Source organism: Cryptomeria japonica, chromosome 5, assembly GCF_030272615.1.
Source record: "Cryptomeria japonica chromosome 5, Sugi_1.0, whole genome shotgun sequence".
Classification (NCBI taxonomy): Eukaryota; Viridiplantae; Streptophyta; class Pinopsida; order Cupressales; family Cupressaceae; genus Cryptomeria; species Cryptomeria japonica.
Genome location: NC_081409.1, coordinates 19,274,524 through 19,290,103, shown reverse-complemented (window position 1 = coordinate 19,290,103; position 15,580 = coordinate 19,274,524). Strand labels below are relative to the sequence as shown.

The window sequence follows — 15,580 nt, the reverse complement described above, 5'->3', positions numbered from 1 at the left end:
CCAAAGTTCAATTAAGGAGGAAACATGAATAATAGGCAATTCTAGTATTGCCACTAATTTCTCTAAATTCTCAAAGAAAAGGGACATTAAAAGAAAATATGGGCTATATTTTCTTCATTATAGCCACACAAAAAACATATTTTGAAGGGCCACTCTTCTATTTTTTATAATATTCCAAGTAAGACATTCAATTTGACAAAGTAGCCAAATAAAAAAATTATATTCTGTTAATAGAATTTATTCCATATTTTAGTCCACCAAGGAAAATCTCTAATCCCATTTTTTTAATTCTCTAGAAATTGATTTCTAAGAGCCATCAAATAAGCCCCTTTAGAAATCATAACCCTAGGTAAAAACATCATCTCCCTCTGAGAACAATAAGGTTGATCCTTTAGAATAGATGAAAATTACTTAGGCTTTACGTGAACCACCCCTAGGCCAACTACTTGGAGCCCCCTAGTAATATATTCATGGATTCCCTTAATAAAAGAAAGTCTTAAAGTTAGCCACTATTGACCATCCTACTTCTCAAAAGATTTCACTCAAGGGATAAAGAAGAGGAAAGGAAGATATAATTGATGGATGGATTTCTCAAGAATCATTTCAACAATGAGATTTACTACCATTAGTTACTAGTATATCTATATTTAAAAAATATAGGTAAATTATGTCGAGAGATGTCTTATAATAGAAGGGATTGACGATTGCAACGATATTATTAGTATACAAGAGTTTCAAAAATATACATAATAATAGAATTGCTTAAGTATGCATCAACATTATCTAAGATGACATCATGAGACTGGAATTTAGAATCATCAGATATTCACAATACCAAACCCACTCCTCCACTAACCTCTCAACGCTACTTGATTTTATTGATTGTTCCCTTAAATATTATGGTACACTTCCAATATCATTCAAATGTGACAGTTTCATATAGTTGTCCAACAAGTGGCGAGGGTTCTGTTTTATTTATAGTAATAAAATAACACCTCCACAAAAACCAAAAGATGACATATTTCATGCATTTACCCGTCATTTACATGCCAAATTGTTTCAAAATTGAATTTTTGTTTACAGACATTTTGATGTCATTGTAGATCAGCATAAATAATTTAGAAGAGTCCATTCTTAACAATTGTAGCTTCTTTCTTAATAGTATCCCAAACCATTGAACCTTCCCCACTCAAAACCATTTGTAGAACACTTCTTTTAGGAACATTGCTTAAATACATGCTATATATCAATAAACTTGCACCAACAACAACATGATTGAGTCACCAAAGCTAAGTTTTGTTTATTGAAAGTCAAGATTACCATTTATGTAGGCCTACAAATCGAATCCCAATTGACAATTTTCTATCATATTCTTCTGATTTTCATAAAATATGATATACTAGATCAATTTAAAAAAAAAAAAAAAACCTCAAACTCAATACAATTCAATCCAAAAAAAAATTATTATACGAACCAACAACTTGATTACCCTATATATTGTGTATATAATATGGGCGTAGACCATGAATATATATGTGTGTAACGTCACATTCATATGTTGTACATGCACTGATTGTTGGATGGGTGTCATCTTTCTTTTCCTTATGAATTCTAAAATTTTGGTTTTTAGTCGACCCAGTGCACCTTTTGCATTAAAAAAGTGGATTTAAGCAACACTTATTCAACACACAAACCTATTTACCATTGTTGTTTCACATATATTTTGTCTCCACTATGGTGTTGTCTGTATATATACTTAAAAAACGATAGGAATGCAAACATTTGGATGTACTGTGGTGTTTATGTGCAAACATGCTTTACTCTTAAGATAGATGGATGGGTATAGGCATTTTGCCTGTACTTTGGTGTTTGATTGATGATAAATGTTTGAATGTTTTGGAACGAATGTTTGAATGTTTTGTGGAATTTTTGTAATGGTGGATTGTTTTTAACTTTTGAGTCTATCATAATTAAAGTGACAAAAACAAGTACACCTCATTGAAGGCGGTGTATATCTAGGAATTCATATTTGGTTTTGTGTGGATTGAACTAGGTAACATATACTGCAGCCAATGAAGAGATTCTAAGAAGAATATGTTTAGAGCAGGATTGCCATTGTCTATGGCGAGAGGAGAAAGCATGAATAACTTTGGAATGGGGATGGGCAGTTATGCCGGACAGGGATCAAGGCTTTTCTTCACATCATCTCAGTGGCAGGAGCTTGAACACCAGGCTTTGATTTTCAAGTACATGGCTGCTGGTATACCAGTGCCCTCTGACCTGCTTTTGCCCATTCGGAAGAGCCTCACTGAATTGAATGGTTTATCAGCTCTCTCTGCTCCCCGTTATCCCACCTGTAAGATTTTTCTTGTACTCTTCATCTAACTTTCAGATGCTATTTTGTCATTTTAATTCAATACATACATTTTGAGTACTCTTCATTTGTTCTGCACTAATAACAGCAGCTTTGAATTCCAGGCCAATGAGCAATATCCGGATAAATCATTAGCCCATTGCTTATGATTCATTGTGTGAATTGTTGGATCAGATGTGAATCATAATCTGTACAATGTTGGACTGGAATATGATCTCTGTTGATCTGTTTTACACAAACTTTGGATGCCATTGTTAGGCCGATATGCAATATACCCTGTAATTTATCCTCTGTGCAATGCACATAAATTTTGGGTGCAACTTTGGATGCCATTGTTAGGCCGATATGCAATATGCCCTTTAATTTCACAGAAATTTTAAGTGCCATTCATTTTATGCCGTATGATTCATATTCTGTGCAACATAATGGGTGCCCCGGCTATTGTTGGTAATGGTTTAATTGATAATATTGTGTTTTTTATGTTGTGACCAGTGGGGTGGAGCTCTTTCAATTTGAGATTTGCAAACAATACGGATCCGGAGCCTGGGAGATGCCGCAGGACAGATGGAAAGAAATGGCGTTGTTCCAGAGATGTTGCTCCGGACCAGAAATATTGTGAGCGGCACATGCACAGAGGCCGGCCCCGTTCAAGAAAGCTCGTGGAAGGTCAGATTGGTACCAGTAATAGTAGTAGTAACAGTAAAACTAGTAGCAATTATACTGCTACTCTGGGAGGGCACGATTCCTCTTCTGCTCTAGGTTCCTCCATAAGCCTGGCATCTGGTCGCAGAAGCACTGGTAGTACAAGTTTTACCAGTCTGCATCCCCCATTCTCGATTAACAGTCATACTGCAAATTCTACCATGGGAATGAGGGCTTTCAATGGAAGTGGAGGAGGAATGCCCATTACTGGTGGTGGTGGTGGTGTTTCTAGCAGCCGGCTTAACAAGCCCCCGTTGCACATGATTTCTGTTGGTGGTGGTGGTGCATCCGCAATGTCCAACAAGGACTACAGGTATTAATTGATTTTTTTGTTCGTTTGCACCATAAATGGTTGTCTGCTTTCATTTAGAGTGGGGATTGAAAACACTGACTGTACCTTCTGTGCCTTATCGCGCTCCATGTTTGAATGCACAAGGCATCTAAGTCATTAAAGTTATTCCGTACTGGAAAACCCTTTTAATGCAAAGCCAAGTAATATGAAGGCTTTCAGCGAATCCAGCTGGTTATGCCTGCATATGATACAAATAAATGTAGGCACCTGCATATTGAGACCACTGTCAAATTCTGTGCTGCCCGGTTTCTCTTTCACAGACAAGCTTACAGTGTACGGCGTAGATGTTCATAATTTAGGGTACCTTAACCATGGGACATAGGTGAGGGTCATGAACCCCATCATAGTACTATGTTCACTCCATTTACCATTACTACTCAGTCACATGCGTTTGGATGGAATATTGAAATGCAGCTAACTGCTGCACAGAAAGTTACTGCTGGTGGTAACATGAGAAGAGGCCAACTAGTAGTTTTCTCAACTTCTTACAGTTTGACCACTTATGCAAGGACAATTAAGTTTGTCTTCTGTGTTTGATACAATCCCTTCTGTCTTTTATACAATCCAGGCTGCTAGGTACCAGGATACATATTTCTCCATACATTACTAAATATGTTCTCAAAAAATGTTTTAAGTTTTCAACAGCATGGAATTGTTCAAGTTAAAACTGTGAATATATTGATTCATCACTAATAGGTACCAGAACACCAGACATCCTAGGGCTAAAGAACTCCACTACCTCGGCTATGAGTATGAATACACCCCGTCCAAATCCTAGTTGTAAGTGGTCAGAGATTCAATAAAGATGTTACTGAACCACATGACAAATGAGTTTTGCAGATCTTTGAAATGGCTTTGCATGCTCTCATCCCTATTTACATAAAGCTTGTTTGGCTATTGGTCTGTGTAGTGTGTAACCTCTTGCTAGGCTTAGGATGCCCAATAATTAAAACACTGTAATGATAACAAGAAGTTTGCCTGGTTTCCTGTAGATACATGAACTGGATGAAAGGAGATGTGGATGAACAGATGCTCTTTTCAGAAGGAAAAGGCCTGGGTCAGGATTCTCACCATGCCATGAGCAGTCTGGCTATGCTTTCATCAGTGAACACAGACCCCAAACTTAACAACTCCATGTTGCAATACTCTTCTCCACAACTGCGTACAATACTTGGCCAAGACTTTTGCCTTATGCCTGACACCAATCAGATGAACTTGCAATTACAAGAGCAGCAGCGACAGCAGCATCAACAACACCATCATTCCTTTTTAAGCACTGGCTTTGGGAATGACCAGTCCTCAGAGGGACAACCCCTGAGACACTTCTTTGATGACTGGCCACGTACAACCAGAGACCCAACAACTATTTCTTGGTCTGATATGGAAGAAAGATCCTCAAACAGCACACAGCTTTCCATATCCCTTCCCATGACCATATCTGATTTCCCCACTTCACCCAGGGGAAAAATGTCCCTGTCCTCCCTCAAATTGTCGATGTCAGCTGCCAGATCATCAACTGAGGAAGACCCACTGGATCCAACTCAAATGGGTCTTGGCGTAGGCATGGGGCTAGGCCTTCTGAATGAAGACAGGCACAGACAGACCAGTAATTGGATCCCTGTGACATGGCAAAGTCCAGTGGGAGGACCTCTTGCAGAAGTTTTACAGTCTAGTACTACTAATGCAGGTGGAACCCCTGGAGGTGGGTCAAAGTCATCTGGGCTTAATTTGATGGGCGATCGATGGGAACTGAGCCCTCGTGGCAGCCCAAGAATGGCATCCCCAACTGGTGTTTTGCAGAAAACCTTGGCTTCTCTGTCTGATAGCAGCAGCGGGAGCAGCCCTCGAGCAGTTGCAGCAGCAGCAGCTGCCAAACATGAGATGTCTCTGCAACAGAATCTTGGAGGAATGTAGCTCAGTATGGAATTAGAATCGTAAAGCCTTGTTTCCAAATGGACAGGCATGCTCTGAGGGCGCATCATACTTTGCTTTATGATTTGATTTTATCTGTTCAGAAAATTTATAGTTTTTCTGCTTAGAAACTGCTGGATTGTAGTTTGTTTGTCGGATCTTCTAAATTTTAGTTTCAGATGCCAAGCAATTTCAAAAACTTTTGATGCACATAGATTGGTTGGATTGGAAATGAATTGTTTTTTTGTTTAGTTAGATCTTTCAGAGACTTTCACAAGTTTTATGCCTTCTACATTTTGTTTTTATATTTTAGATTTCTGTAAGTAGAATGGGATGTGAGTGTGAACGCAACTGCATTCAGTCTGTTGACTGTACTCTTTACATGTAAACTTTTTTCTGCATTTATTCAAAACAGAAAAAAAGCAATAAATATTTTCATTCATGAATCATATTGTTTGATTTCTGGTTAGGTTATGCATTTTGAACAATTAATATTCTCTTTAGCAGAAATGGGATTTAATACATTTTCCATTTATAAATTGGATTTTTATGAATCATACTGTTTTATTCCCGAAGTCTATTTTTTTCGCTTCTAATTAATTGCTGAATGCTGATGAAACCATTTTTTATATTTTATAAGAAATTTTTGAAAAAAAAAAAGAAAACTAATGGAACATAAATTAGTAAAAGAATAATTCAATTGTATAAGGAATAATTAGTGCATTTTTTTTCTTCAAAGCAATAAGCCGTCTTTCAATTGTTACTTTTGGATTTGATTGTGTGAAAGTATTTTGCATCCATAGTTGAGATCATACTACATGATCCATCATCAAGATATTAGGAGAGCAGCTTTGAGAGCAAAAAGTTGCTCTCTAATACCCTGATGATGGATCGTATAGTATGATCCCAACCCACAATTAAATCTAGCAACAATTGAAAGTCTTGTGGATTGTGGAAATCTACTTACATTGAATAAATTGTATATTGTTTTTGTTTTTATTTTATAGTTATGATTTTTAAGACTGAAATGTAGATTGGCTTTCCTCACCTTCAAAATATTAATATAAATAGAAATGCATTATTTCTGCATGAAATTTTGCTCTTTTGGCATACTATGATATTGCAAATCATAACATACTATTGTTCATTTCTTATTGAGTGGATGTGATTGAGTTATTTTCAAAATTTTCTGTTGATAATTTATGTAGTGACTAATATACATTAATTTAGTGTCCATCTTTTTAAAATTATTTGATGTTATCATTTCTGGTTGCTTATGTTAAGATTGATTCAAGTTAAATATTTGAATGATGTTTATTATTTGTTTAATATGATGAATATAAATATTTGGTGAAATTTTAAGAGAAGGTATTTTTTATATTATATCAAATTTCAACTACATAATTTTTGAGCTAAATATATTGATCCATGTTTCATGAATACAAATGGTATACCTGGCATTACATCTAGGTGAGGTCATAGGGGTGAAGCATGAAGTACTTTGCAAATATCATCCATCTCAAATATTACTTTTATCTAATTATGTTTAACCATGGAGATTCTCCCAAAAAGATCAAACCCACCTAGCTTATGACCCCGTTTCAAAAAGCTTCAACAAGCATTGTGCTTTATGAACAATTCATTGAAGAGTTTCGTTAGCTCATTCAATGATAATTGGAGGTATTTTTTTTGTAGTATATCAAATTATAGTGTTTTATCAAAAATTTAATGGCATAATATTTTAGCCAAACCCTTGACCTATATTTCATAATTGATGGTTCACATGAAACTATCTCCCATGAGCATGGATGATCCACTCCATGCATTTAGGTGATGCCCATAAGGGTGAAGGATCAAGACTTCTCAAGATGTATTGACAAATATACATTAATTTAGTGTCCACTTTCTTAAAACTATTTAAAGTTATCATTTTCTTGTTAGTTTGATTTCTATTTGAATTGTGAAGATTTTACATTATTTAATAATACCCAATTGAATAAAAAATATTGTGGCTGTTGGAATCCAAGAACAGTGAGGGGGGGTGTTGAATCAGTGTTCTATCGGAATGTTCACTTTTAACCTTATTATAACATGCATTCACCAACCGGTAAACCGGTGCATATATAATTGAAAGAAGTAAAGCAATCAATGAGCCAATCACACAAATGAATACCATAACACAGAGAATTTATACGTGAAAAACCTCAAAGAGGAAAAACCACGGTGGGATTTGTTACCCACAATATCAATCCACCGACCATATGAAAAGATATTACATAATATGGGGGCCTACACATACAGGAAGGCTTACTGCCTAGAACACACTGCTCAACACAAAGGAGTCTCACTGACTACAATCAATTTGAATAAGAAAATGTAAAATTGGACTCATTTAGTGCATCTGCTATGCCTAATTGAGTTTCGGTTCAAGATCTGACTGTTCTGGTTTTGAAACCCTAAGCCCTTACCAGAATAACCTTCACATCCAAATCATCTACAGATCATTACAATATTGATCTCATACATAAATGACCTCATACACATGATCTTCACATTACTAACAACACCACATACTCATTTATCAAAAGTGATTTAACAACTGACCTGTATACCCTAACAGTCCTTCATGACTCATGTCGGCTTATATAGATATTAAAAAATGATTATACATGTTGGCTAATTACATATATACATAAATAACAAAATGAATTTCCGATTGCCGGATCTCCCAATGATGTCGGCCTCCAATGTCGGTACCCATAGAATCCTTCCTACCGGTGAAGATACCTGCCAGTGCTGGTCGGTGAAGTACCAAACCAAAGAATGAAGCCGAAACATGTTGCCATCAATGACAACATATGAAACCAATCAAATGAGTGTCAATTGCCAACAATCTCCCCCTTTGTCATTGATGACAACACTCGTGTGAAAAATGACAATGATTTTCATTTGTCGGATTCACCCTAAGACTGCTCCCCCTGAGTTGAATATTCATCTGTAATCATGATCTGTACAAATAATCCATATCTCTTGATGCCAAGGATATATTTTCACCTATACCTCCCCCTTTGACATCAATGCCAAAAAACACCATAAACCGGGATAAAGAGTGAAATTCTGTACAAAGAATGTGTCCCAAAACACCTTACTGGAGCTGAATATACTTGAAAATTTCCAGATAGGCTTTCTCCAAAATCTCTAGATAAGTGTCCCAACTTGATTTGAATGTGCCAGATACTGATACAAGTCCATTAAGCATATGAGCATGGGACTCTTTCTCCTTAAGCTCTACCGGTGTGAGCTTGCCAACCATATCTATGCATTCATTTTTATGTACACTCAAGGAGTCCAACTGGGGACTCACCAATCCTCTAAGCCCTTTATCTCTCCTAATGATTTTGTCTCTATCCCTTTCAAGAGCTGAAATTTGAGCTTCCAATACCAAAATCTGCCCATCAATAGATGTAGTCAAAGAATTGGAACCATCAAAAGAATTGACTATACCTACAATTTTATCCCGAGAGGCTCTAATCCTTTTATCTATATTTGCAGTAAGTAATCCGGCATTACAACATACTCTGTATATATTTGTACATTGCCTTAAAGCATTATCAATTAACTTCAATTTTTCAATAATCTCTTTCTTCTCTGATTCAATCAACTGATTAAAAGTGGCTTTCTTAGCTTGAGTGAATCTTTTCAATGCCTATCGATTAGATATTTGCTACAGTGATTGGGAATCCTTACAGATGTGTTCGGTAATTATTTTGAGCTTGGTGGATGGGCTTGCTCCTTTGTCAAACTGGTACTCCGGGACAAGTCTGTGCAAAATTGGAATTGACTGATCAATTATTCCTTTGTCCACTAATCCTTCCTTCATCATCTTTTGAGCTGCCATAATAGCTAGTGTTGGCATCAATGACAAAACATCAATGCAACACATAATCAATGTTGGATATCATCGGCATATGATGAACCGACATGTTGATATGATGATAATGTATGTTGTCATTGATGTCAATAAGTTCGAGTGAACCAGTATGAAGAGGTAGGAAGAGATACAGTGAACCAGTGTTAGGGTTTCACTAAGTGTGACTACCGGTTGGTAGTCTCAGCTCTATGGTTATCGGTTTGGTGATCCAGCTTGTGCAATGCAACTGGTGATACTCTGCGATGAGTTAGCTAAGAGATATGAGTAAGATCAAGGTGCCACATCAGCCTTGTGCGTGTGAAGGATTGAGGTATGAGAAGATCAACTACATTTGAAGTCTACCTCGGGAATGATCATTCTTCTTAGTGGTATGAGAAGAGAGCGTGATGGGTTACTGATTCCCATGTGCAGTGATGAATGAACGATGCAGATTGTCTTGTGGTCTATTTGAAATTGTAATACTCTATGCAATGTGTTTGGACGGTTAGGAATGAATCGCCTGTGTTGTAAACCTAAGATGCTTAGGGTTTAGGGTTTATACTACCGACCTGATTGTTGTCTATAAGGTCGATGATGTTTGTTATCGTAAAGTTGTTGGCAAAAGTTGTGTGTGTATTCGAGTGATGAGATACTTGCCAGACCAGTAAGAGGAAAACTACAGAGTGTGATTGCAGGGTAGAGGAAATGAAAAGGATCTGCCTTGGCATGTAGTGCTGTTATCATATCAAAAGTTTTACCTTTTGTCTTCCAATCATTTCAACAGTTAGAAAATCCCTTTATCGGGTAGATTTAACATGCTTATTGTAAAACTTGTAACCAGGTGACTCAAGATCATTGAGTTCTTCAAATCCTCTAGCGAGGTAACCTCTAACGGGGTTTTAACCTTTAACAGGGTATATAGCCATCCCTTAACCGGGTGATCTCTAACAGAATTGGTTCCTAACAGAACCTTATTGCAAAGTCTTTAACCGGACTAGGCTCCTAACAGGGCAAGCTTCAAAAGAGTTCAAAAACAATCTTGTAGGTATTCATCCTCACCGTGGTTTTTCCCATTTGGGTTTCCACGTGAAAAATCTGTGTTATGTGTTATGCATTTTTCATGTGATGTTTATGAAGTATTTGGTTGAAAGATTATGCATGCAGAGTTAATAGGTTATGGTATTACTAGTATACCACATGCATATGTTTATGGGTGAAGTTAATATCAAGTATTGATCGTATTTGAAGTGTTCAGACTTATCAGTTTATGGTATCTGATGTCTTACTGTGTTTAACTGGTATTGCCATGGTTAAGTTCAGTAATGGTGACAACCAGTTGGTATTGCTTTAGCTAGATAAGTTGTTGAGAAAGTTTTTTTTTGCCTGTACTGATTCACCCCCCCCTCTCAGTATCGGTTAGGGTATCTGATGTTCATCATTATTCATCAAATCAATTTATCCATAATGCCAACAATCTCCCCCTTTGGCATTGATGGCAACACTAGATGTGAAAAACATTTAAGTACCAAGAAAATGCCAAACAAGTCTCCCCCTGTGGAAGACGACCAAAAATATCCTGAATATCAGTAACTCTCCCCCTGTGAATGATGTATTTGCAAACTTCTGAATTTATTTTTCACATCACTATCTCTCCCCCTTTGACATCAATGCCACAAATCTGACAAAAATATCAAAGCAAGAATATAAACGTCTGAATTTCAAAGCTAACTACTCCCCTTGAGTAGTAGCACCACTCATCAGTGCCGTAATGAATAATATATCTTATAATGCATGTCGGACTGATGACAAACTGCATCAATCAAGTCTCTTCCGGAGGGGCAGAAACCCCTAACTTGTCTCTCAAATACTCAAATGATTCCTTAGACATCGGTTTAGTGAACATATTTGCAATCTGTTCTTTAGTGTTCACATAAACCAATTTGACTTCCTTTCCTTCTATCTTGTCCTTCAGAAAGTTATACTTTATTGATATATGTTTAGTCTTAGAGTGAAATACTTTGATTCTTAGACATGTCAATAGCTACAGAGTTATCACAATAGATAACTACCGGTTCACTACAATTTACCTTGATATCCTTCAACATTTGCTTCATCCACAAGACTTGAGTGCAATTAGTTGTTGCTGCAACATACTTAGCTTCTGCAGTAGATAAAGAAATGCATGACTATTTTTTGTTGATCCATGAAACCAATTTCTTTCCAAGAAAGAAAGCTCCACCAGAAGTGCTCTTCTTGTCATCAGTATCTCCTGCCCAATCTGAATCAGTATATGCACATAAAGAGAAATCATCATTTTTAGAATACCATAAGCCATATTCTGTTGTTCCTTGCAAATAACAAAATATCCTCTTTACTGCACATTTATGATTTTCTTTAGGATTACTTTGATATCTTAAAACAATACTTACTGCATTTATAATATCCGGTCTAGTCTGAGTTAGATATAGCAAGCCACCTTGTTGGATTTACCGGTGTAGAAGTATCCTTGATAGATAATTTCTCACTTGTCACCATTGGAGTACTTATCGGTTTGGAATTATCCATACCAAAATTCTTCAACAATTCCCTTAGATACTTAGTTTGATAGATAAAAAAGTAATCTGTAAACCTAAGAAAATCTCATTTCACCAATCATGGACATTTCAAATTCATTCTTCATGTTATTAGAGAATTCCATGCACAATTTATCTTCTCCTCCAAAAATGATGTCATCTAAAAATACTTCAATAATCAAAATATCATCATCAGTGATCTTATAATATAAATTACTATCAACACTGCTTTTAGTAAAACCAAGCTTCAAAAGATATTTATCCAACCTTGCATACCAAGCTCTAGGAGCTTGTTTCAACCCATATAAAGCTTTCTTCAATCTGCAAACCATATCTTTTTCATCTATCAATGAGAATCCATTAGGTTGCTCAATGTATACTTCTTCAAGTTCACCATTCAAAAATGCACATTTAACATCCATTTGATAAACCTTATAGCTCTTATAAGCTGCATAGGCAAGAAATAGTCTAACAGCTTCAATTCTAGCTACAGGTGCAAATGTCTCACCATAATCAATTCCTTCCATTTGAGAATATCCTTTACAAAACAATCTAGCCTTGTTTCTTACAACTTGACCATCCTCATTTAGTTTATTCCTAAAAACCCATTTAGTTCCAATAACATTCTTATTTTTAGGCCGGGGAACTAAAGTCCAAGTCTCATTCTTCTCTATCTGATCTAATTCATCTTCCATATCTTTTAACCAATGTTTATCTTTACAGGCTTCAATAACAGATGCCGGTTCAATTTGAGAAATAAGACATACTTCTTCATTTGCCAGTCTTCTTCTTGTCATAACTCCCTTGTTCCTATCTCCAATGATTTAATCTTCAGAATGATTTAATCCTACATACCTTAGTGTCTTCTGAACTTTAGATTCACTGCTCTGATCATCAGTCACAGTTGAATTTTCTAATTGTTCTAGTGTAACTATCTCAGTTTCCTATACCGGTTGAGGCATTGCCGGTTCAATTATGATCATTTCTACTACCGGTTCCTTGTCATATGATATAGATTGATTTCAGTACTGCTCATCCACTTTCACATTAGTGCTCTCCACAATTTTCTGCAATCTTTTGTTATAACATCTATATGCTTTGCTTTGAATTGAACAACTAAGAAATATCCCTTCATCACATCTAGGATAAAACTTTCTAATTGAATCATCTCTTTTGATATAGCATTTACTTCCAAAAATTCTGAAATATTTAACAGTAGGTGTATTTTCAAACCATAATTCATAAGGGGTCTAACCGGTTTCACCTTTGATGTGAACTCTGTTAAATGTGTAGACTGTTGTACTCACTGCTTCTCTCCAGTAGATGTGAGGCAATTTGGCTTCCATCATCATAGATCTTGCTACATCCAAAATGGTTTTGTTCTTTCTTTCCACTAATCCATTATGTTGAGGAGTCCGAGGTGCAGATAACTGTCTCCTAATTCCATTTGTCTCATAGTAACTATTAAATTCATGAGAAGTGAACTCACTGCCTTGATCTGATCTTAGACATTTGATTTTCAATCCAGTTTCTGTTTCAACCTTTGCTTTAAAGATCTTGAATTTCTCAAAGACTTCAGACTTCTCCCTTATAAAAGTCACCTACATCATTCTAGAATAGTCATCAATAATCAACATAAAATACCTATCACCTTGAAAGCTTCTAGTCCTTGCTGGACCACATAAGTCAGTGTGAATCAAATCAAGTACATCATTAGATTTATCATGTATGCTCTTAAAAGAAGTTCTAACTTTCTTTCCCAATTGACATTCCTTACATACCGGATTATGAGGCTTCATAATCTTAGGTATATCTCTAATTGCTTTAGTTGAACTGATCTTAACAATACAATCAAAATTAACATGACACAACCTCTTATGCCATAACCAACTCTCATCAATATGAGAAATCAAACATGTCTTATTACTAGTGTTCAAGTGAAATATATTACCTCCAGTCTGAGTACTGGTTGCAATCTCCAAACCATTTTTGTTAATGATTTTGCATTTTCTATCTTTGAACTGAAGTTGGAAACCCTTGTCCACCAATTGACCAACACTCAAAAGATTATGCTTTAAACCCTCTACATAATAGAAATTATCAGTATTGTGCTTGCCATCCAAAGAAATAATACCTCTACCTTTGATCATACATGCTTTGTCATCTCCAAATCCGACTTGACCACCATTGTATTCTTGCAGAGACATAAATTTTATTTTATCTCCAGTCATATGATTTGAGCATCCACTATCAATTACCCATTCATCCTTATGTTCAACTTTTGCTGCCAGGGCCTTTTCTTCATTCATGATAGCCGGTTCCGGTTCATATTCCTTTAAAGCATAGAACACCCATTCCTTTCCATTGCCGGATCCACTAGCAGAGTCTTTTGCTGGTTCATCCCCAGAGTCATTGATAGGGAGAAACTCAAAAAGACTGGCTCAAACGGTGTGTTTGTAATCAATTTGGCTTGCAAGTTCCCTGAAAGGTGATTGTTGAAGGTTTTGCCACTTGTTTAGGTACTGTTTCTTTGATGTCTTTCTTGCTCTATGCTTCATACCAACCTTGAGATCTTCCTACCATGTTAGTTCTTATTTTCATTCATACTTGCTCTCAAGACTCACAAAAGTGCAACTTTGCTTCCTAACTCCAAACGCCAAAATCTCTCACCAAGAGTTGCAAGAGGTCTAGGGAATTTTCTAACATCTTATTAGGCTTATTTCAACTTGTTTTGGTGATCTATTCAATTGTCTTCTTACCCGATTTGAAGAAAAGCTCAAAACAGGGCTACAAGGAAAGAGCCCCAATTAGCCCTCCAAAACTGCTAAAATGCTTATAACTCCACAAAATGCCAAAACACTTCATGAAACCCTTGCAAATATGGATACCCTTTATGGAGATCTTTCAAGTTTGGGCTATGAGGAGGTCTGAAAAGACCGTACAATTGCTGTCCTATAAATGTGCCTAAAAACAAGGGTTTTCAAGGGTTTTGAGTCTTCAAACACCTTATCACCATTCCAAACTCTTCTTCAGACCACCAAATATTTGAGAAGGTCTGTAACATCATTATAAAGCCTTACAACTTCCTGCCCTACAAGCATAAAGACAAACACTTGATGTGCAACCAAGTTTCAAGAGGAAAAGTGCTCAAAAACCATTGTATTCAACACTTTGGCTACTCAAAATGCATTCCAACAAACTATTCATTGAAACATCTTCCCATCTGGTCTTAATTCTCTGCCCAAACTTCATTCCACCTTAGGAAACCGAAAATGAGGTTTTACTTGGTGGGGGTTTGCAAAGAAGTTTTGTTTTACACCATGAAAATTCACTAGTTGGGCTATAGGAGCTCGCCTAGTAAGCAACAAAAACCATTTTCTTTGTCATTGCCATCAAACAAAAACTTGTATAAACAAGAAGGCTATGTACAGAAACTTGACTCTCAAAGGTCATGGACAAAGAGCCAAAGAAAATCAAGTTGCTTCCATTGTTGAAGCCAAACCCTTACTCAACTGAGAATAGGGCTAGAACAAAATAATTTTGAGACAATGTTAAAACTTCACACCAGCACAAAAAACAAGGTGAGAAAGCTTTAACACAACATAGCACAACTGCCCAAATGAAAACAGTACAACCAAATGCTTAGGAAGTACGGGTTGCTATAGCATATGGAGCAAAAATGCAAGAAAAGTGACAAAATTCTTAGTTTTTGTATTGAATTCTTCTTGTTTTCGAATGCCAACCTGATAAAAAGTTGT

The 15,580-nt window shown here is 36.3% G+C and overlaps 1 protein-coding gene across 1 annotated transcript; it reads left to right on the top strand.

The window, feature by feature from the left end:
* The first annotated feature begins 1,708 nt into the window (after positions 1-1,708).
* LOC131078003 (growth-regulating factor 1) lies at positions 1,709-5,575 on the top strand. The gene is made up of 3 exons (XM_058015622.2): positions 1,709-2,356; positions 2,867-3,389; positions 4,421-5,575. Exons 1-3 carry the CDS (start codon positions 2,095-2,097, stop codon positions 5,340-5,342), a joined length of 1,707 nt encoding a protein of 568 aa, XP_057871605.2. The 5' UTR covers positions 1,709-2,094; the 3' UTR covers positions 5,343-5,575.
* Positions 5,576-15,580: the final 10,005 nt, after the last annotated feature.

Bases quoted from the DNA above. Each gene is read 5' to 3' on its own strand.
- LOC131078003 (XM_058015622.2), top strand. From the start codon at position 2,095: ATGTTTAGAGCAGGATTGCCATTGTCTATGGCGAGAGGAGAAAGCATG. The intron at 2,357-2,866 runs GTAAGATTTTTC...TGTTGTGACCAG, and splicing joins TGCTCCCCGTTATCCCACCT to TGGGGTGGAGCTCTTTCAAT. The intron at 3,390-4,420 runs GTATTAATTGAT...GGTTTCCTGTAG, and splicing joins ATGTCCAACAAGGACTACAG to ATACATGAACTGGATGAAAG.